General features: G+C 45.1%; 2 protein-coding genes across 7 annotated transcripts in view; one reads left to right on the top strand and one right to left on the bottom strand.

Annotated features, from left to right (window-relative positions):
• Positions 1–11,882, bottom strand: part of HPS4 (HPS4 biogenesis of lysosomal organelles complex 3 subunit 2) — a 24,127-nt gene extending 12,245 nt beyond the window's left edge. For 4 of the 5 annotated variants that reach the window (XR_013443475.1, XR_013443476.1, XM_036105180.2 and 1 more), the window contains exons 1-7: positions 11,800–11,882; positions 9,797–10,329; positions 8,018–8,108; positions 6,324–6,467; positions 2,364–2,471; positions 1,812–1,928; positions 325–419 (exon numbers count right to left, since the gene is read on the bottom strand). Coding sequence is in view for 3 of the 5 variants with exons in the window: in XM_036105180.2 (XP_035961073.1) it covers positions 325–419; positions 1,812–1,928; positions 2,364–2,471; positions 6,324–6,467; positions 8,018–8,108; positions 9,797–9,837 (596 nt within the window). In the remaining 2 variants the exon portion in view is untranslated. Of the gene's footprint in view, positions 1–324; positions 420–1,811; positions 1,929–2,363; positions 2,472–6,323; positions 6,468–8,017; positions 8,109–9,796; positions 10,330–11,795 lie in introns of all 5 variants that reach the window. The other variant, XM_078060828.1, reaches the window with a different exon arrangement.
• The window catches only part of SRRD (SRR1 domain containing), a 27,728-nt gene continuing 16,951 nt past the window's right edge, over positions 11,801–22,577 (top strand). Inside the window, exon 1 of one of the 2 annotated variants that reach the window (XM_078060834.1) lies at positions 11,801–12,074. In XM_078060834.1, coding sequence (XP_077916960.1) covers positions 11,917–12,074 — 158 coding nt within the window. In that variant the 5' untranslated portion in view covers positions 11,801–11,916. The remainder of the gene's footprint in view (positions 12,075–22,577) is intronic. The other variant, XM_036105187.2, reaches the window with a different exon arrangement.

Raw genomic sequence — 22,577 nt, 5'->3', positions numbered from 1 at the left:
GCAGCAGGAGGGGCCCACGGCAGGCTTCCATACCCCTTTACCTACAGTGCTGGCCGCTGGCGACCTGGGGATGCCCCATGCTGAGACTTACGTGGATCTCTCCAAAACTGCCTTTTATATTCCTAACCCTTTTCTGGACATAATTTCTAATTTCCCGGCTTTGCTGAAAGACAAGTATGTCCCCTAGGTCAAATCTAAACGACCTGATATTTGCCAAAGCAGCCTTCTTGGAACTGGGCAGAGACGGAGCTCCCCACGGGTGACCTGGAGATGACCGGACTGGTCAGTTCTGTGTTACAGGGAGAGGGGTCTGGCGTTACTCACAGTCCCTTGTAGAGGATGCAGCCGGCTAGAATGTGAGGTGCACGCTGGCAGGCCTGCAGAATGAGGGCTGCCTTCAGCAACAACAGGGGTTCCACCTGTGCAGGGCGAGAAGCACAGCCACAAGTGAGCATGCTCGCCACCAGCCAAGCTGGGAACGGGGGGAGGCTCTACAGAGTGGAGGGACGGGTGCTAAGCCAAAACCGGGGAAAAGGAGAAGGTACCACGTGGGAAGATCTGTGTCACGTCGTGGGTCTGCATTCCACCTCTCTATACCCAGAACTGCAGACGATGCAAAATGCCAAGTTTTTGGAACAGGGCGGCTTCTGCAGAAGCAGGAAGGTGTGGTGAATGTGGCCTATGGCCGCTCATAGGGGCCAAGGGAGGTCTCCGCTCAGCAGACCCTGACTCGATACTGAGACCGGGAGGCAGCGGACAGGAGAGCCTACCCCTCAAACACAGGCTGCGGCGCCAGGTAAAACCACACGCCCCCTCGACTCCCCTCCCTCCGGAGCACAAGCCCCGCTGCCACAGAGCTAGCTGGCTTCGTGTGGCCTCATAACTCTGTCCCGTAACAGGCAATGAAAACATCGCGGGCTCTCACTCAGAGAAATACTCCTCAGCTCCAGGGTCCTTGTAAGGAGTCAGCTGCCTACAAGTCCCTAAAAATACCAGAGAAGGATCTGAACCCAGTCAGGAGTCGCCAGCAGTGACGAAAAGCCTCCTTCCTGCTTCCTGCTGGCAGCTAGAACCTGCGACGCCATCGCCATCAGAATTCCGTGGCAACGGAGCCAGTTCTGGAGCTGACGCTCCTCTCTCACATCCTCGAGACAGTGCCCGGGCCCAGCCAGCCATTCGGCAAAGCTCTGGGGCCCACTTCGAACATTTCTCCCAACCGGAGCCAGGAAAACCCGCCCCCAATTCTAGCCGGAGTCGGGCTCTGTGAAGGCAGAGTCACGACGCCACATCCCTGTTGAAGGGACCCTCTCAGCTCCTGCAGTGAGACACGCGCACGGCCCACACATCTCCTCGGGGGCTTCTTAGGGGGGCACAGCCTCGCGTCTCCCTTTGGCCCTTGACAATGAGGATGTGATGCTCACCAGGATCAAGGCCACAGAGCAACAGGCGGTCAGGCCGGCCATACGAGCAGCCGGAGGCCGATGGAACGGCTCCCAAGCACTCTCTCCCAGACAGAGAGACCTCGTTTTTAAAATGTTACCACTGGGCATTTTTGATGTTGAGAACACAAGGCAATCGTACAATATCCTTATCAAGAGAGACGGGGACCCCCAGATGCCAGAGTTCCACGCTTCTGGGACACTAGCGAAGTAACACCCCCTCTACGGTATATACTTCGTGCCGTTTCCAGCACTGTCTCTCTATACCGTCTGCCAACAGTCGTGGGAGAGGGCACTGGGACGGCAGTGTGTGGGTCTGGGACGCGGGCTCTGTTCTTTACATGAAATGGGTACGGGGGATGAGGGTGTTACTTGAGTTCGGTCCAGGTTCCAGAGGGAACTGAATATCTTGTGCAGATCGCTGGTGTTCTTTAGAATCTGTTCAATGAAGGTGTCCCATTCAGCGCGCAGGTCTTCCTGAGAGCGGTCCTAAAACGGGAGCCACCTGAGGTCAGCGTCTGAGATCCCGCGAGACACACCCTTTGGCAAGGCTCCCTACTCCTACAAAACTCGTTCCTCACACAGGAAAGTGGCCAGAAGGCAGGGCCCGCTTTAAACCTCCTATGCACACGAGACCCCCCACCTGCCGCCCCCTGGGAACTCAGCCACCACAGACCGGGCGCACGTGCGGGGGCGGGTGGCAACCTGCTCTTTCCAACAGTCCCAGGGAGGAGGACATGGGGACAGACATTTGCAGTGGATGTGACCTACACCCCTGGGGAACAAAGGCATCTGACAGGGGCTCCAAGGCCCCTTGACCTTGTTGCTAGACATGCTGTATTTATGCCAAGTAGAACAGCCCCTAGAGTAACGCTGTGTTCTGGCAACATCAGGTTTGCTGAAAACGCCTCGCCATCTCCATACCTTGTAAGCCAGAGAAACAGGCCCATTGTAAAAATTAAAGACTCCAATGAGCTGATCCAGAAACTGCTTGCAGCTAATGTCAGGGAGCTCCACAGCACAGCCCAGGACCTGGAAAGAAGGAAACCAGAAGACTGACATTTTCCTTTTAGTACAAGCGTGAAAACCCGGCACCCGGGGCTCTGCAGAGCTCGAATTCACTGACTCACCAATGGGTCTACCCCAGGCCCACATCGTCCAGCGATGGTCTCCAAGACAAGTACTTTTTGTATCTCCTCATGTTGTCTCACCTGGGATGCCCTCCTTTCTCCTATTTGTCCACAGCTCTCCTGTCCCCTCGGTGCCTGCCACAGATTCCAGCACCTTCGTGGTGCCCATTCTGATCACTCTAACCAATGCTGATGTCTTTTCTGAGCCCTTACATTATCAGGACTGTTATCTGGGCACTGGATGCTTAATGCGGGTTTCACTACAAACACTGGACGGCACTCCGACCGATTCATGAATGGCATTCTCGTCTCCCCGGTTGGGTCAAGTGGCAAGGGGAGGGAACTGACCGATCATCACACCGTTCTAGAGCCCCGGAATACTGCTACATGTGCTCGGCCAGAAAGGAATCTGGCTGTATGTGTAAAGAGCCTGAAGAAAGTTTGTATTCTTTCACTCAGTGACTCCACCTGTAGGAATCTTTCCTGAGGGAATCACCAGAAACTTAAAGCAACAAAAAAACCCTGGCAGAAAACAGACGCATTCCCTCTGAATGGAGGCTCCCCCCCGGGGCCAGGATCTTTGTTTTGTTCACTGATGTAATCCACAGCCTGGCAGATGGTCACTGCTTACCTCTTCCCTGATTAATCTATAGATTGAATGTAACTCTAATCATCATCTGCCATCTTTCCTTCAAAAACTGACACACTGATTCTACAAGGGAAACTTACAAAGGACCTAAAATACCCGAAGTTGTTCTGGAAAAGCATAAAGCTGGAGGACTTAGACTATCCGATTTCAAGACAGTGCGGTACTTGGATGGGATCTTCTAATAGATCGATGGAAAAGAGGAGAGCCCAGAAACAGACCCCCCCCCCCCCACTGCAGTTGTCACTTGATCGTCAACAAAGGAACCAAAGGAATCCAAGCGGGAGAGTTTTTTCAACCATGGTGCTGGAACCACTGGATAACCATAGGGAAAAAGAGGACCTTTGACCTCTATTTCACACCACGCACAAATATTAATCCAAGATGGGTTACAGACCTAAGTTTAAAAGCTAAAACTATGAAGCTTGCCCAAAAAGTGGGAGAATGTCTTCTCCAACAGGGTAGGGAATGATTTCAGACAGGATACAGAGGGCAATAACCACAAAGGATAAAACTGGCAAGTTAGACTTCATTAAAATGAAAACATTCTGGGGGTGCATGTGACTCTTGATCTCCAGGTCATGAGTTTGAGTCCCACGTTGGGTATAGAGATTACTTAAATAAATAAACTTAGAAAAAAATTAAAACATTCTGCTCATCAAAAGACATCATTAAGCAAACTGACAGGCAGGGCTCCTGGGTGGCTCAGTTAGTGAAGCGTCTGCCTTCGGCTCAGGTCATGATCCCAGGGTCCTGGGATCGAGCCCCGCATCGGGCTCCCTGCTCAGTGGGGAGCCTGCTTCTCCCTCTCCCTCTCCCCCTGCTGTGTTCCCTCTCTCGCTGTGTCTCTCTCTGTCAAATAAATAAATAAAATCTTAAAAAAAAAAAAAAAAGAAAATTGACAGGCATGCCACAAACTGGGAGAAAATACTTTTAAAATATATATCTGACAGGGGCACCTGGGTGGCTCAGATGGTTAAGCATTTGCCTTCGGCTAAGGTCATGATCTCCAGGTCCTGGGACTGAGCCCCATGTCGGGCTCCCTGCTCAGCGGGGAGTCTGCTTCTCCCTCTCCCTCTGCTTCTCCCCCTGCTTGTGCTCTCTCTCTCTCTCTCAAATGAAGAAATAAAATCTTTAAAAAAAAATTAAAATATATATCTGACAAACAGCTGATATCCAGGATATAGAAAAAACTCACAAGACTAAATAAAGAAAGAAAACCTAATTTTAAAAATGGGCAGAAAAGCTTTGGATAGACACTTCTCGAAGAGAGACAGACCAGTGGCCATTAATATCCTTAGTCATTAGGGAAATGTAAATGCAAACCACAATGTGATATCACTACACACCCAGCAGAATGGCTCGAACTGAACAGACGGACAGCATGTGTTGACAAGGACGTGGAAGAACTGGAATTCTCACACATGGTAGGAGTGCAAAATGGTAAAACCGCTTGGGGAAAAGGTCTGGCAGTTTCTCATAAAATGAACATACACCTACCCTGTAACCTCGCAAATCTATACCTTAGATATTTACCCACGAGAAATGAAAAGTGGTATCTACAACAAGACATGTCTAGAAATGCTCCCAGGGGCCTTATTCTTTTTTTTTTTTTTTTAAAGATTTTATTTATTTATTTGACAGATAGATAGCACAAGTAGGCAGAGAAGCAGGCAGAGGGAGAGGGAGAAGCAGACTCCCTGCTGAGCAGGGAGCCCGACGCGGGGCTCGATCCCAGGACTCCAGGATCATGACCTGAGCCGAAGGCAGCCGCTTAACCGACTGAGCCACCCAGGCGCCATCCAGGCGCCCCCCAGGGGCCTTATTCTTAATTGCTCCTAACTAGACACGGTTCATGTATCTAGAAAAAGGAGAGTGAGTAAGCAGACCACTAGATCCAGACAACGGACATTCAGACAATGCTGGTGAACAATGAAAAGGAAGGAACTGCAGATACGCACCCCACAAGGTCACACGCACAACAGAAGCCTGCGGAGAGGAATACTACACGTACTATTTCACTCCTGTGACTTCTAGAACAGGCAAAACTCATCTGTGGTGGGAAAAAATCAGAATGATGGTTGCCTGGGACTCGGGAGTGAGAATTAACAGGATGTCGGGGAGCTGCCCAGAGTGATGCTAATATTCTGTATCTTGATGGGCCTCTGTCACACGGAGCGTCATTTGTCCATATGCATTAAGTGGTACACTCAAGATTTGTGTGTTTCAGCGTATGTAACTCTTACCCCCAAAGGAAAAAAAGCACAAACCACCACGGAACTCTAATTAATGTTATGCACAATGAGGTACTGGGGGCGGGGGGCGGGGAGCGGGGGGAGGCGTATACTAGTGTGTGCAATTTTGGCAAGCATTAAAATAAAAACTGGATTGCCGGAAGATGAAGGGATGGAGAGACGTGATAAAGTGACTGTAATAAATAATATATATAATAAAATGGTAACTGTAGAACCTAGGAAGTCTATATAAGTGTTTACTGTAAAATTCCTTCAGTGGTTTGGTACGTGAGAAAATGGTCACCATCGTAAAACGCTGGCAGGCATACCCACAAAGCTGAATACACCACCTCACACTTAAGCATCCTTTCACCTCAGAAATCAGTTTTAAATAAACGTAGGCATGGGACAATAAGACCCTAGTGTATATGGTGCCATCAACTGTAAAGGAGTAGTTTTCATTATTTTTTTAATGGTTCTTTGAAACCTAACATCTATAAATCAATGTCTCGGAGTTTCTGGGTCATTGTCCTGTAAGTGTGGAGAGTACAGGGGAGAAAAAACAGAGGTTGAAAACTTGACCTGCATCACAGGGCAGAAAGAATTTCCACAGGCTGGCTGAAGTCTCTCAAAGGCAACAAGAAAGCAGCCATGTGCAACACAGGACAGGTTAGAAATACTCTGGAGAGCCCTCGGTTACGGTGGCACCTGCAGAGAGGGACAGGGGAAGCGTGGACAGTCCCGCACGCAGCCCCTGGGGGTGCAGAGGGGTCCCAGGCTCCAGAGCACCTTGGCGACACAGCACTCATCACCAAGACAGATGACTCACGGCGGAGGCGACCCTGGCGGCGTGGGTTCTGTCCGGCCAACTTACCCAAAGGTACTCTCCATCCACCTTTATGGCGAACTTCAGCTTCCGCAGACGGACGAGGGCAGGAGCAGAGGTGGAGATGTCCGAGATACAGCGCACGACGCCCGCAATCTGGCTACAGAGCAACTCCTGCTGTTCGAGCAGGGTCTGTGGGGAAGCAGCAAAGTCCAGAGGGGAAGCTGAAACTGTCGAACTCGTGCGGCATCCCTTGAAGCAGGGGCTGAGGCCACAGCCGACTGCAGCCGGCAGGCCAGATCCAGGCTGCTGCCTGGTTTCAGATGGCCCGGGAGCTGAGCGTGGTTTTCATAGTTAAGGGTGGTAATAGCAACAACAAAGAAGAGAGTGTGATGTCGACCTTCCGTGGCTGGCAAGGCCTCAATATTGACTCCTGGGCCCTTGTCAGGCAAAGTCTGTGGCCCGTGCGTGGGTAGCAGCGGGAGCCTTTGGTCCCTATTCAGATCCCCTGCAGAGTGGCCAGAGTGGCCTAGGTTCATCCCAGCTACCCAAGTGGGAGCATGACCACGTGAGCAAATACACAGACCTCCTAATCGGTCTTAGATTAGCTAACCTGCGGGACAGCCAGACATCTTGTAATGCAACAGAAAAGGTACACACCCCCAGGAAGAAGTCTTGCTTAAAAGAACCGAACTGGAACTTAACTGAGGCTCTAGATCTTACTACTAGTGTAAAGGAACTACAGGGGAAGGAAGATCTGAAACGACACGGCCTTGAGGAAGTGATCAGGCCAATCCAGAATGTGGGACCTTCTGACATTCTACTGCACAAATGCCCTGGCTTCTTCAGTAATTCTGTGGCGTAGTGGGGAAAGGGGCTGGGTGGGTGGGTGAGGGGCGGTACACAATAAAAGAGACTTAAAACACAAAAGAAGCAATGGAATGTGTGGACCTTGTTTGGATCGTGACTAGGAAGTGGAGGGGGGCAGGTGAGGAGGGAAGGAGGGCTGGAGGAATGGAAGGAGCAAGGTCTGATTAAGTAACCTCTAAGACAGGAAGGCAAAATTTGAATATAAATACCACATGATATTAAGGAATTATTGTTACTAATTAACTGGTTCATGAGGGCTTGTGATACTCTCCTTCTTGCTTTTGTATACCTTTGAATAAAAGTGTTTTAGGGGTTGCTTGGGTGGCTAAGTCGGTTGAGCATCTGACTCTTGGTTTCAGCTCAGGTCCTGATTTCGGGATTGTGGCACAGAGCCCCAAGTTGGGCTCTAAGCTCAGCGGAGAGTCTGCTTGAGATTCTCTCTCTCTCTGCCCTTCCCCCAACACACACGCGCACTCTCTCTCTCAAATAAATAAATCTTTAAAAAAAATAGTGTCTCAAGAAAAATTAATTTTAAAAAATTTAAAAATTTAAAAAAGTGTTTCACTTTTAATTTGAAAGTGTTAATTTAAAAAAGTGTTTTTGCTGATGAAAACCCGGGAGCAAGGGGAGGCAGACAGAAAATCAGGATGGTAGCAGAGAGCTAGAGAGGATGGAAGTGCTGAGCTGTCTGGGGCTTTCAAGACCAGAACAATGAGAAATAGTACAACTAAGGATAAGAGGGCAGAAATGTCAAATGCCTGGGTGATGCAAAGAACACTGTCCCAATGTCAATGCTATACTTTTGAAAAGCCACCACTCGGAGGACGTAGGGCCCCCCCACCCCTGGAAGAGTAACCCGCTGGGGCGCTTACCTGAGGAGGGTAGAAGTAACAAATACCAGCTCTGGTTGGATCTCCTTCTTCCTTTACCTTTGAACCATCATAAAGGAAAAAATAATTCCACCTGGCAAGAGAACAGAACGGAGCCATGTTTCCTTTCATCCAGGGATCAAGGCATTTGAAAACACAGCTTCCTCTTTCCCAGCGTGAGAAGGGCTCATTACTCAGTATTTGAGAAGCCTTCTGGTGGCCCCAGGGGAGAAAGAACCCAGTAGCTACAAACAGATAAGAAAAACCATTTTGCAAGGGCCGTCCAGTCAAACTAAAAATATGCCTCAATCCAGCCGTCAGGCCGTCTGGCCAAAAAGACCGAAGAGTAGCTGGAGGAGAAACAGAGCACCCAGGGCCATCTCTTGAGACACGGGCCCTTAACCATACAACCATAGGGTTTGGGATGCTGTCTTTTAAGGCTCTGATAATAAAATAGTTAGGGGATGTCTTAGCTGCCCGCCTCACAGCTGCTGGGCACGATTATCTCCGGAAATATCCCTTGGATCAGAAATTCATGTGTTCATTTAACAAACAGTAAATTAGACCTGACGGTGTGCTCTCCCTCTGCCAGACCTGGGGCCGTGGCCATCAAAGGGAGACAGTAAACACACAGTTTCAATGCAGGATAGGGAGTCTATAATGGGAAAACGGGGCTCATGAGAGTTCACAGTGGAGCCCGGAACCCCTCTCTGCCTGACAAAACCCTAACAGTATGTCAAGAATAACTCTGACACGACCCTTCATCAAACTTCTGATTTCCTCCACGCAAAGGAATCTCTCTTCTCAATTTCCATAACCCCCTGTTCTTCGCAAAGGACTCTGTCTACTCTGCAATGTAACCATAATTCACCTGTTTACGACACACAAAGCAGACTCCCCAAAGGCTGGGCCTGGGTTTTACCTCTCTGAAAGCACACCCATCAGGCTAGAGCATAAGGAGGAGGAGCTGTGACCACTCTGTCACCCGCACTCTTCTCGCTGGATCTACACCCTCCCCCTACACCCTCCCTGGCTCCCACCTTCTCTTTCCGGATGACAAGTGAGAACTCTGTTTCTAGTGCAGGGCAAGTCAGATCAAAAAGCCTCAAAAACGTGTCAACCCCAATCAGAAACCCCAATGCCGGGCCCCCGTTTACCCGCTCCTTGTGTTCTCTGGGTGAAAGCACCCTCATTCAGGCACACAAAAGAAAACCGGGGTGTCATTTTGAACAACTCCATCTTTGTGCCTTCCGCGCACATAACCGGTCACCGAGTCCTGCTCCTTCTATTTAAACCATGCCTTTTGCTTTCATTCCTCAATGAATGTTTGCTGAAGCAATTGACGAGAGAGGCTTAACCCAGTTGGGGTTGAGTGGAAGCTGAGTTTAGGCAGACGTTGTATAATACCCTTCAAGAAGCGGACTGGCCAAACCTCTTCCAGTGGTGCAGTTCCACTAGAAATGTGCAGCCATTTCTCGTCTCTTACCAATGAAGCCTACAGCACCCACACCGTCACCAAAGCCGACCGTGTGACCCGGCCATGGCCATCTTTTCTGCAATCTACCAGCAATGCCCGACTTGCTCCAACAATGCAAAGTCACAACCCGGCAGCTCTGGAGAGAAATGGCTCACATGCTTGATTCGCCTGCTCGGAGAAAAAAATGCCTCCCCACCCCTCCCCCTTAATAAAATCAAGACAGCCTGGCTGGGGATTTTCAGTTAATCCAAAACATGGGTCCAGCAGCCTGGCAGGAAGTAAGCCACACAGGCCTTGCTACTCACCAGGAGGCTGACGTCGGCTCTGTCGGGGTAATGGTGGCCATTTACTTGCCTGTTGCCCTCATTCTATTTATGTGGGTTTTCTTGTCTGGGATCGCTTCTTGCACCCCAGCAGCGACTATTCCTTTGTGTCCCGGATCCAGGAAATCCAGGCGTGAGAGGTTTAAATGTTTTCAGCCACAGCTGTCACCTGCTTGGTTTTCATTCAGCATGAAAGTGCTTCCTTCCTTCCCTGCAGGCTCTTTGGTGCCCTGAATACCTCCACACGTCTTAGAACTCTGGGAGAGAGTATATAATAAAGCAAGAGAATTCTACCAGAAAAGTCAAATCCACTAAGCTGGTTCCATGAGCATCAGCATTCTGGCTCTCTGCAGAACGACTTCTTCAAAAAGCTCCTGGCCAGGAAAGCCCAGTCGGGGAGATGCATGCGGAAGGTGGTGTTCAGAAGAGATTCCTAGCTTGTCTGGGTTCAAAGCCGTTCTGAAGATTCTTTTCAACTTTGTGAAGCTTCCGGTTCAAGTATCAGTGCCTTGGTCCTAAAATAAACAAGGAATAGATTACTTCAGAAACCCATGAGAGAGCATGTGACCCAGCAGGTTTAGGCAAATGGTATACTTCACAAAGAGTCTTCTAGAAAGTTGAAAAATTGTTTCAGAAGAAAAAAGAGAGTGCAGCAGGACTTCAGAGCAAGTTCCTCTGTCTCTTTGAACAGTTATGCCTCACAGAAGATAAAATTAAGTAACTAGTGTGAAAAAGCTCTGTGTGCCAAGGACAGCTATACAAATAAGGCGGCTGTTGCAGTAATAATGGAACCCAAATTAAGGAACTGTCACCTTGACAGCTCAAAAGTAATCTGAACATGAATTCCAGAGCTGGGCAAGTTTTCAAAATAGGAGTTTAACAAGTGGCTTTCAAATTCCAAGAGAAGAGATGATTAAGTATCATGGAATTTCAGTCAGAAGGGACCCTGGCATCATTTACTCTACTTATCTCTTGCACTCTTTAAAAATTACCTGGTCTCTGGCTTACTCCCTCCAGAGACACAGGCAACTCAGAGTGTTAACTTTATCCTTGCACCACGCCAAAACTGGCCTCCCGGTAACCTCCCCACACTGGTCTGGATAACCCTCCAGAAAAACGAAACAGGGTTTAATTTTTCCACGAGGAAACCCCTTGGTCCCTCCAGAACTGTATTTCTCTTGTGACTTTGTCCAAGCTTGATGTCCCAGAGACAGGGTTTCAAATGCTTGCTCACCATCTTTCATCCTCCCAGGAATACAATAGCTTTTTAAAGCTCCTTTCCTAGAGAGAATTACCTAGAGAGGACCCCACTGACTCTTTGGGGACTGTAAAATCTCTATCTTTTCTCAGCTTTAGATTATCTTGAGGTGAGCCCTCTATGGGGCCATACTCATGGGATTCCTGCGGAGAGGGGCGCGGAAGCTACTGGAATCAAGGACAGCAGCCTGAAACCCCCTATCCCTCCTTCCCAGAAGACTGGGCCCTACACTGCCAAGGTCCAAGCTCTTATCTCTGACAGGTCCAGAAGAGGTCCATAATGTCCCTGGGGTAGGGCAGGTGCTGGGATGTGACCACAGAAGGCTCGGGCAGCCTGGGAAGTTGCAATAACGACCCAAGGGAGCCAAGAAGTGGCCGGCAATGGCTTGGAGGCAGGAAGGTGGCGGTATAGGAAGTGGCCTCAGTGAGTCAGCGGGCCAGGAAAGGGGGTGCTAACCACTGCGATCGGGATCGGGCTAAGGGCACTGGGAGGTGTCTGGCCTGAGCTCCTGGGAATTTGTAGGCAAAGGTGTGTGTATGTGTGGGGGGTCAATGCCGGCGATCGCCGCGCGGAGGGGGCCGCCAAGAGGCGCTCTCGGCCACGGTCCCGCCCCTCAGTGTCCCCGCGCCGCCCACCCGCCGGAGTAGCCCGGCAGCCCAGCGCTCCGGGCTCGGACCCCACAGTGCGGGCGGCAACGGGGCGCCAGCGGCTCCCTCCCGGTACCTACGCGCGCGGCGGAGAGGCCCCAGGATCACGCGCCGCCAGCGCCTATCGCCCCCTACAGTTCCCCGAGCGCTGGCGCGCGGTGATGACGTCAGGCGGCGCGCCGTGAGGTCAGAGGGCCATGGCGGCGGCGGCGGAACCCTGGCAGGCTGTGGCTCCGCGGAGGAGAAGGCGCTCTGCCGCGCGGCGTCCGCGAGAGAGGGAGGCACCGGCGCGGGACCCGGAGGGCGAGCCCCAGGCGGACTGCGGAGTCGTGCTTCGTCGCATCCGGGAGGCTGGGTGAGTGCGGGCTCGGCCCTGGGACCGAGCCTCAGTCTTGGCATCTGTAAAGTGGGCGGAACCGCAAACCCTTCGGGTTATTGTGCGGATTTGAGGGAGGTAAGGAGCTTATTACAGACTGGATCTTAGTAAAGGTTGTTGTTCCTTTTATTGCATTTCCAGCTGCGTGACCTTGGGTAAGGTATGTAATCTCCGTGCCTCAGTTTTCTCATCTGAGAGGTGGACCTGAAAACAGTACCTATATAGGCTTGTTTTGAGGATTTAATGAATTAGTTAATGTAACCCACTTCCAAAGTAAATGTAACCCACGGTTCCTGGCGTGGGGTAAGCACAGTACCAGTGTTGGGGATTGATATTATACCAGTATTGGTTATTGTTATTGCCATCGCCGGGGAAGGAACACCAACGTGATTGTCATCCTCATGATTATCATCATGAGTTAATTGAGGAGCTGCTGTGTGCCTGCCACTGACTTAAGCATTTCTACACTATCAGTTTGAGCATCTCAGTGGGCTAGGATCCCGATAGGGCTCTGAGGCTTAGAGACACAGATAATGTTTGGAACCAGATTTCAAACCCTTGTCTTTGCGGCTCCAAAACCTGTGCTTCAAAGCTCTCCATGATTGGGGCTTATCCCAGACCCTCACGCCTCCATGCTTGACTCTGCACCTTACAGCTTAGAACAGTGCCTAACACAGAGGAATAAATGTTACCTATTTTTGTTACTATTGTCTTTATTCATTTGCAGTCCTTTAAAGGCGCAGTAACAGCGTTTCTTAGTGAATCAGATCAACAGTTGAAGGACCATCCCAACTGAGAGAAATTAGACCAATTTTATGTGCTCCTCTCCCCCAGAATTACGGTCAAGAGACAGTGATGACTCAGAGGTTACCACTGAATTAAAGAAGTTGGCTGCAGCAGCGACTTTTTGTAGGATCTCAAAAGACACCTATGAGATGGTACATGCCCAGGGATTTGGAAAACCCGTAAGGCACTTTCCGTACACCCTGCATTGTTATTCTTCCTCAGCTTCTTCAGTATCCCCCAGGAACTCCCTGCTTCTTCCTGTACCCCTAAGTGTGATGCAGTGCCCACTGCTCTGAGTAGAGAGGAGCCCAGCACTTTACATGCTGTTCTGTGCACGCACTCACCAGTGTACAAAGCTCTCCTTTAGCCTCTGCGAGGAATATGAGGGCAGCCTCCCGTGCAGATTTTTGCAGTTCTCTGTACTTTCTGAGTCCCCTGAGTAGTGGTGTATGGCTTATCTGTTTAAATCCAGTTTTGTCTTGTTTTACAAAACTTTTTTCTTATAACTTTTAAGATTACTCTCTTAGCAGATTCCAAGTTTGCAATACAGTGTTATTAACTGTAGTCACCATGTTGTACATTACATCCTGTGACTTACTTATTTTATACCTGTCAGTTTGTACCTTTTGACCTCTGTCACCCATTTCACACCCATCCCCCTGCCCGTCAATCACCAATCTGTTGGCTGTATCTTTAAGTTCAGTTTTTTGGTTTTTTAGATTCCATGTAAAAGTGATGTCGTACAGTATTTGTCTTTGACTTCTTTCACTTAGCATCATGCCCTCAGGGTCCATCCATGTTGTTGCAAACAGAAAGATTTCGTTCTTTATTATGGCTGAATAGTATTTCACTTTATATACATACACCACATCTTCTTTATCAGTTCATCCCTCCATGACACATAGGTTGTCCTCCTATCTTAGCTATTATAAATAATGCTGCAATGAACATGCGGGCTCATATATCTTTTCAAATAGGTGTTTTTGTTTTCTTTGGATAAATGGCCAGAAGAGAAATTGCTGGATTGTAGGGTCGTTCTACCTTTAATTTTTTGAGGAGCCTGCATACTGTTTTCCACAGTGTTTGCACCTACTTACATTCCCACCAACAGTGCACCAGGGTTCCCTTCCTTCCACCTCCTCGCTAATGTTTGTTATTTCTCCCCTTTTTGATACTAACCGTTCTAGCCAGTGTGAGGTGATATCCCATTGTTGTTGTTGTTTTTGTTTTTTGTTGTGTTTGTTTGTTTGTTTGTTTTGCATTTCCCTGTTGAGTAATGATGTTGAGCATCTTTTCACATACCTGTTGGCTCTCTGTGTGTCTTCTCTGGGTAATGTCCATTTGGATAATCCTTCCACTTTTTGATCACATTGTTTGTTTTTTGTTGTTGTTATTGAGTTGTATGAGTTCTTTATATATATTGGATATTAACCTTTTATCAGATCTGTGATCTGCAAATCTTTTCTCCCAGGCGGTAGGTTGCCTATTTATTTTGTTGGTGATTTTCTTTGCTGGGCAGGAGCTTTTTAGTTTGATGTAGTTTTGCTTATTTATTTTTGATTTTGTTGCCTTTGCTTTTGGAGTGTGATCCAAAAAAATCCCTGCCAGGACCTATGTCAAGCAGCTTTTCCCCTAATTTTTCTGCTAAGAGTTTTATGGTTTCAGGTCTTATATTCAAGTCTTGAATCCATTTTGAGTTAATTTTTGTGTATGGGGTAAGATAGTGGTGTGGTTTCATTCTTTTGCATGTGACTGTCCAGTTTTCCCAGCACCGTTTATTAAAGAGACTGTTCTTTCGCCCTTGTTTATTCTTGGCTCCTTGGTCATAAGGTACTGGACCATAGATGTGTGGGTTTCCTTTTGGACACTCTCTTCTGTGCTGGTGATCTGTGTCTGTTTTTATGCCAGTAGGCCAGCAATCACTACAGCTTTGTGATAGAGTTTGAAACCAGGGAGCCTGATGCCTCCAGCTTTGTTCTATCTTTTTTTTTTTTTTTTTTTTTTTTTTTAAAGATTTTATTTATTTGAGAGAGAGAGAATGAGAGAGAAAGAACACATGAAAGGGGGGGAAGGTCAGAGGGCGAAGCAGACTCCCTGCCAAGCAGGGAGCCCGATGCGGGACTCGATCCAGGGACTCCAGGATCATGACCTGAGCCGAAGGCAGTCGCTTAACCAGCTGAGCCACCCAGGCGCCCCCAGCTTTGTTCTATCTTAAGATTGCTTTGGCTATTCAGAGTCTTTTGTGGTTCCATACAAATTTTAAAGATTCTTTGCCTTATGTCTGTGAAAAATGTCATTGGAATTTTGATAGGAATTGCGTTGAATCTGGAGATGGCTTTGGGTAGTATAGACATTTTAACACTCTTAGTTCTTCTAATCCATGAGCATGGAATGTCTTTCCATTTACTTGTGTTGTCTTCAGTTTCTTTCTTTAACTTACAGTTTTCAGTATATAGGCTTTCACCTCCTTGGTTAAATTGATCTCCGAGTATTTGGGGTTTTTTGATGCAGTTGTAAATGTGATTGTTTTTTAAATTTATTTTTCTGATAGTTCATTATTAGTATATAAAAATGCAACAGATTTTTATGTATTTTTTATCCTGCAATTTTACTGAATTTGTTTAATAGTTTTTTGGTGTTGTCTTTAGGGTTTTCTACATATAATATATCATCTGAAAATAGTGACCTTTACTTCTTCCTTTCCAATTTGGATGCCTTTTATTTATTTATTTTTCTTGTGTAATTGGTCTGGCTAGGATTTCAGTACTACAGTTGACCCTTGGCCAACATGGGTTTGAACTGTCGGTCCACTTAATACATGTTCTTGTTTTTTTGTTTTGTCTTGTTTTGTTTTCAGTAACTACAGACATTGCTGTAAATGTATTGTCCTTTTGGATTTTCTTTTTTTTTTCTTCTCTTCAAATTTTTATTTAAATTCTAGTTAGTTAACATACAGTGCAATATTGGTTTCAAGAGAATTCAGTGATTCATCACTTGCATACAACACCCAGTGCTCGTAACACGTGCCCTCCTTAATCCCCATCACCCAGCTAGTCCCCCCCCCCAGCGCCCCTCTATCAACACTCAGTTTGTTTTCTATCATCAAGAGTCTCTTATAGTTTGTTTCCTTTTCTGTTCTTTGTATTGCCCCTCGCATTTGTTGATCTGTTTTGTTTCTTAAATTCCACAGGACTGAAATCATATGGTATTTGTCTTTCTCTGACTGACTTATTTTGCTTAGCATAATACACTCTAGCTCCATCAGGATTTTCCTAATCACATTTTTTTTTCTCTAGCTTACTTTGTTGTAAGAATACAGTACATAATATATATAATATTCAAAATATATGTTAATCGACTCTTTGTGTTATTGGTAAGGCTTCTGGTCAACAGTAGGCTATTAGTAGTTCAGTTTTGGGAGATTCAAAAGTATACTCAGATTTTCAACTGCACAAGGGTTTGGCACCCCTAATCCCTGCATTGTTCAAGGGCGAACTATTATGTTGAATAAAAGTGGCAAGAATGGGTGTCCTTGTCTTGTTTCCGATCTTAGAGGAAAAGCTTTTGGCTTTCACCATTGAATATGATGTGGCTTGTCATGTATGGCCTTTATTATGTTCAGTTACGTTCTCTGTATACCTGCTTTGTTGAGAGCTTTTATCAAAATGGGTGTTGAATTTTGTCAAATGCTTTTTCTGCATCTGTTGAGATGGCCGTATGGTTTTTATCCTTCATTTTGTTAATGTGGCGTATTACTTTGATTTGTGGATGTTGAACCACCCTTGCATCCCTGAAATAAATCTTACTTGATCATACCTCTTACTGTATTGTTGAATTTGGTTTGCTGATATTTTGTTGAGGATTTTTATATCTATGTTCATCACAGATACTGGTCTGTAATTTTTTTTTCTTGTGGCATCTTGGCAAGTTTTAATAAAGGCAATGCTGGCTTCCTAAAATGAGGTGGGAAGCATTCCTTCCTCTTGTTTTTGTGGAAAAGTTTGAGAAGGATTGGTATTCATTTTTCTTTGAATATTTGGTAGAAATCACCAGTGAAGCCGTCTGGTGCTGGACTTTTGTTTGTTGAGAGGTTTTTGATTACTCATTTAATCTCCTTACTGGTGATTGGTCTGTTCAGAATTTCTGTCTCTTCGTGATTCAGTCTTGGAAGGTTGTATGTTTCTGGGAATTTATCCTTTTTTTTCTAGATTGTTCAACTTGTTGGGGTGTAATTGTTTGTAGTAGTCTCTTATGAGCCTTTGTATATCTATGGTATCAGTGGGAACATCTCTTTCATTTCTGATTATGAGTCCTCATTCTTTTTTTTACCTTGAGTCTAGCTGAAAATTTGTCAGCTTTGTTCTTTTCAAAGAACCAGCTCTTTTGTTGATCTTTCTATTGTCTTTTTAGTCTGTATTTCATTTATTTCTGTTCTGATATGTTACTTCCTTTCTTCTACTAACTTTGGACTTCCTTTGTTCTTTTTCTGTTTCCTTGAGGTGTACAGTTAGGTTGCTTATTTAACGAAATGTTTCTTGTTTCTTGAGTTAGGCCTGTATCATTATAAACTTCCCTTTTAGAACCACTGGTTTTTTAAAAGTAAGTTCTAGGGGTGCCTGGGTGGCTCAGTCGGTTAAGCCTCTGCCTTCAGCTCAAGTCATGATGTTAGGGTCCTGGGATTGAGCCCTGCATCAGGCTCCCTGCTCAGCGGGAAGCCTGCTTCTCCTTCTCCCTCTGCCTGCCACTCCCCCTGCTTGTGCTCAGTCTCTCTTTCTCTCTCTCAAATAAATGAAATCTTTAAAAAATAATAATAATAAAGTGAGTTCTATGTCCAATGTGGGGCTCAAACTCAACCACAAGATCAAGAGTCACAACGCTTCACAATCTAAGCCAGTCAGGTGCCCCATTTTTGGAACCCCTTTTGCTGCATTCCATAAATTTTGCTATGCTGTATTCCATTTTCATTTGTCTCCAAGTATTTCTTGGTTTCTCTTTAGATTTGTTCATGGACCCATTGGTTGTTCAGTAGCATGTTGTTTAATCTGCATGTTTGTGAAATTCCAGTTTTCTTCTTGTAATTGATTTCTCCTTCCATACCACTGTGGTTGGAAAGATGCTCGATTTGATTTCAGTCATCATTTTGGAAAATTCTAGGCTTCTTCAATTTATTGACTTGTGGCCTAATGTATGGTCTAGCTTGGAGAGTGTTCTATGTGCACTTGAGAGGAGTGTATTCCATGTGCTACTCGTGGACGGAGGCTTCTGTATGTATCTGTTAAGTCCCTCTAATTACCTTGTTGTCTGAGGCTAATGATTCCATTGATATGAGGTATGAAAGTCCCCCAAGGTATTGCTGCTGATTTCTCCTTTGAGGTGTGTTCATATTTGCTCTACATATTTAGTTGCTCCTCTGTTGGCCAGGTAAATATTTACAAATGTTGCATCCTCTTACTGGATTGATTCCTTTATCATTATGTAATGCCCTTCTTTGGCTCTTGTTACAGTGTTTGGATTTTTTTTTTTTTCTCTCCTCCATTGGACTGAGAATCAGAAGATCATTTGTTAGCTCTGAAGCCTTGAACAAAACACACCCCTTCTCTAAGTCTGTTTTTTTTTTTCTCTATAAAATAGAAACAAATTCTTCTCCCAGGACCATTATCGGTGACTCAAATAAGAGAATGTGTATAAAAGTGCTTTGTAAACTATAGATAATGCCCAAATATGAAAAGTTACAATGCGCATGATTATGCAACAGCCAAATGTTCAGGATAAGATTTTTTTAAAGACATTTATTTTAGAGAGAGAGAGAGAGAGAGAGAGAGAGAGCGTGCACACGCATATGCTAGAGAGGGGAGGGGCAGGGGCAGAGGGGGAGAGCGAATCCTCAAGCAGACTCCCTGCTGAGTGCAGAACCTGATGCGGAGCTCTATCCCAGGACCTTGGGATCATGACCTGAGCCGAAATCAAGAGTCAGCTGCTTAACTGCCTGAGCCACCCAGGCGCCCCAGAATAAGATTTTTTTTTAAAAAAATAGTATCTATTGAGGGCTTACTGTTGTAGGTACTATTCTAAGTGATCTCTATCTCATTTAATTCTAAAAACTATTCTTAAAAATTTTTTTAAATAAAAGCTATGCTAAAAGTAAATATTCATATTATCCTTGGAGTTGGGGAAACAAGGCACAAAAGAGGCTAATAGTAGGGGCACCTGGGTGGGTGAGTCAGTGAAGCATCTGTCTTCGGCTCAGGTCGTACCCCAGGAGCCCCATGTCGGGCTCCCTGCTCAGCGGGAAGCCTGCTTCTCCCTCTCCCTCTGTCCCTCCCCCTGCTTGTGCTCGCTCTCTCTTGCTCTCTCTGTCAAATAAATAAATCAAATTTTAGAAAAAGAAGTTAAGTGACTTGCTCAATGTCATGGTAAATATTAGAACCAGATACAGACCTGAGTGTATGACTCTGAAGTCTGTTCTTTCTTTTTTAAGTTTACCAAATATGTACATATCCCTCAAAATATCATAGGTTAAATTACTTTAGCCTTTCTCAAAACATTGAGCATCGGAAGATGCTAGTATTCAGGGCACCTGGCTGGCTCTGTCAGTGGAGCACGCGACTCTTGATCTCAGGGTTATGAGTTTGAGCCACGTTGGGGGTACAGCTTACTTAATTTAAAAAAAAAAAAAGATGCTATAATTGGGCTTATTTTCTTTTTACTTTTGATCCCTTCACCCATTTCTCCCACCTCCAACCCCCTACCTCTGGCAATCACCTCTCTGTTCTATCTATGAACTCAGTTTTTTGTTCTTGTTTTGTTTGTTTTAAGGTTCCACGTCTAAGTGAGTTATAGTATTTGTCTTTCTCAGTCTGACCTGTTTTACTTAGTTAGCATAATGCCTTCAAAGTCCATCCATGTTGGAAATGGAAAGATTTCATTCTTATTATGGCTGAGTAGTATTCCATTGTGTGTATCCACCACAATTTCTTTATCCTTTCATCCACTGATGGGCACTTAAGTTGTTTCTATGTTTTCATTATTGTAAATAATCCTGCAGTAAACAAAGGGGTGCATACACCTTTTTGAGTTAGTGTTTTCATTTTCCTCAGATAAATACTCAGAAAGGGAATTGCTGGATCACATGGTCATTCTATTTTTAATTTTTTTGAGGAACTTCTATACTGTTTTCCGTAGGGGCTGCACCAATTTACACTCCCACTAGCAGTGCACAAGGGTTTTCCTCTTCTCCACATCTTCACCACTTATCATTTCTTATCTTTTTGATAATGGCCATTCTAACAGGTGTGAAGTGGTGTCTCATTGTGCTTTTGATTTGCATTTCCCTGATGATTAATGATGTTGAGCATCTTTTCATGTTCGTGTTGACCATCTGTATGTCTTCTTTAGAAAAATGTCTATTTGGATCTGCCCATTTTTTAATTATTGTTTGTGCGGTTGTTTGTTGTTTTTTGGTTTGGTTTTGCTTTGTTTTGCTGTTTGCATGGGTTCTTTATATTTTGGATATTAACCCCTTATCAGATCTATGATTTGCAAATGTTTTCCCATACAGTAGGTTGCCTTTTTATTTTGTTGATGGTTTCCTTTGCTGTTTGGAAGCTTTTTAGTTTGATGTAGTCCCACACTTTTCTTTATTGCTTTTACTTTTGGTATCAGGTTAAAAAAATCACTACCAAGACCTATGTCAAGTCGCTTTTCCCCTATGTTTTCTGCTAAGAGTTTTATGGTTTCAGGTCCTATATTCAAGTCTTGAATCCATTTTGAGTTAATTTTTGTGTATGGTGTAAGATAGTGGTGCGGTTTCATTCTTTTGCATGTGACTGTCCAGTTTTCCCAGCACCGTTGATTAAAGAGACTGTTCTTTCCCCCTTGTATATTTTTGGCTCCTTGGTCATAAGGTACTGGACCATAGATGTGTGGGTTTCCTTCTGGGCTCTCTCTTCAGTTCTGGTGATCTGTGTGTCTCTTTTTATGCCAATACTAGATGGTTTTGATTACTCTAGCTTTGTAATCAGTGAGTGTGATGCCTTTAGCATTGTTCTTCTTTCTGTAGATTGCTCTGGCTATTCAGTCTTTTGTGGTTTCATACAAATTTTTGGATCCTTTGTTCTATTTCTGTGAAAAATGGAATTAGAATTTTGAGAGAAATTGCATTGAATCTGTAGATGGTTTGGGGAAGTATGGACAACTTAACACTATTAATTCTTCTAACCCATGAGCATGGAATATCTTTCCATTTTTGTGTGTTGTCTTCAGTTTCTTTCCTTAACTTCTTATGGTCTTCAGTATATAGGCTTTCACCTCCTTGGTGAAGTTTATTCTTGGGTATTTTATTCTTTTTTTGATGCAACTTCAGGTGGGATCATCTTCCTAATTTCATTTTCTGATAGTTCGTTATTAGTGTATAGAAACACAACAGATTTTTGTGTATTGATAATTGTATCCTATACCTTTACTGAATTCAATCTTTAGTTCAAGCAGTATTTCAGTGGAGTCTTTAAGGTTTTCCTTATATGTCATCTGCAAATAGTGACAGTTTTACTTCTTTCCAATTTAGATGCCTTTTGTTTATTTTTCTTGCGTAATTGCTCTGCCTAGGATTTCCAATACTATGTTGAATAAAAATGGCTAGGAAAGATTAGGAAAGTTCCTAACTTAGAGAATCTTAGAGGAAATAGTAACAGCTGAAACTTTTCACTATTGGATGTGATGTTATCTGTGGGCTTGTCATATGTGGCCTTTATCATGTTGAGGTATGTTCCCGCTATACCCACTCTGTTGAAAATTTGATCATGAATGGATATTAAATTTTGTCAAATGCTTTCTCTGCATCTCTCAAGATGATCGCATGATTTTATTCTTCATTTTGTTAATGTGATGTATCACTTTGATTGATGTGCATGTGTGAACCATCCTTGCATTACTGGAATAAATCCCACTTGATCATAGTATATGATCCTTTCAGCATATTGGTGAACTTGGTTTGCTAGTATTTTGTTGAACATTTTTGCATCTATGTTCATCAGGGATTTTGGCCTGTAATTTTCTTTTCTTGGGGTATCCTTGTCTGGTTTTGGTATCAGGGTAATGTTGGCCTCAGCAAATGAGTTTGGAAGCTTTCTTTTCTGTTTTTTGGAAAAGTTTAAGAAGGATTGGTATGAATTCTTCCCTGAATGGTAGAATCCACCATTAAAGGCGTCTGGTCCTGGAACTTGGTTTTTTGGGAGGTTTTAAATTGCTGATATGATGAGGGACGCCTGGGTGGCTCAGTCGTTAAGGGTCTGCCTTCGGCTCAGGTCATGATCCCAGGGTCCTGGGATCGAGTCCCACATCGGGCTCCTTGCTCAGTGAGGAGCCTGCTTCTCTCTCTCCTTCTGCTACTCCCCCTGCTTGTGCTCTCTCTCTCTCTCTCTCTGACAAATAAATAAATAAAAATCTTTTAAAAAAATAAATAAATTGCTGATATGATGAGCACTGGGTCTTCAGTTATGTAAGTGTTGAATCACCGAATTCTGTTCCTGAAACTAATATTACACTGTGTATGTCACTGATTAGAATTTATTTGTTTATTTATTTATAAGATCTTATTTACTTATATGAGAGAGAGGGACGGACAACACGAGTGGGAGGGGCAGAGGGAGAGGAGGAGAGAGAGAGTCTCAAGCAGACTCCTTGCTGATCTTGGAGCCC

The sequence above is a fragment of the Halichoerus grypus genome, chromosome 13 (assembly GCF_964656455.1).
Source record: "Halichoerus grypus chromosome 13, mHalGry1.hap1.1, whole genome shotgun sequence".
NCBI lineage: Eukaryota > Metazoa > Chordata > Mammalia > Carnivora > Phocidae > Halichoerus > Halichoerus grypus.
The sequence above is the reverse complement of the archived record's forward strand: the minus strand, read 5'-3'. Positions and strand labels throughout refer to the sequence as shown.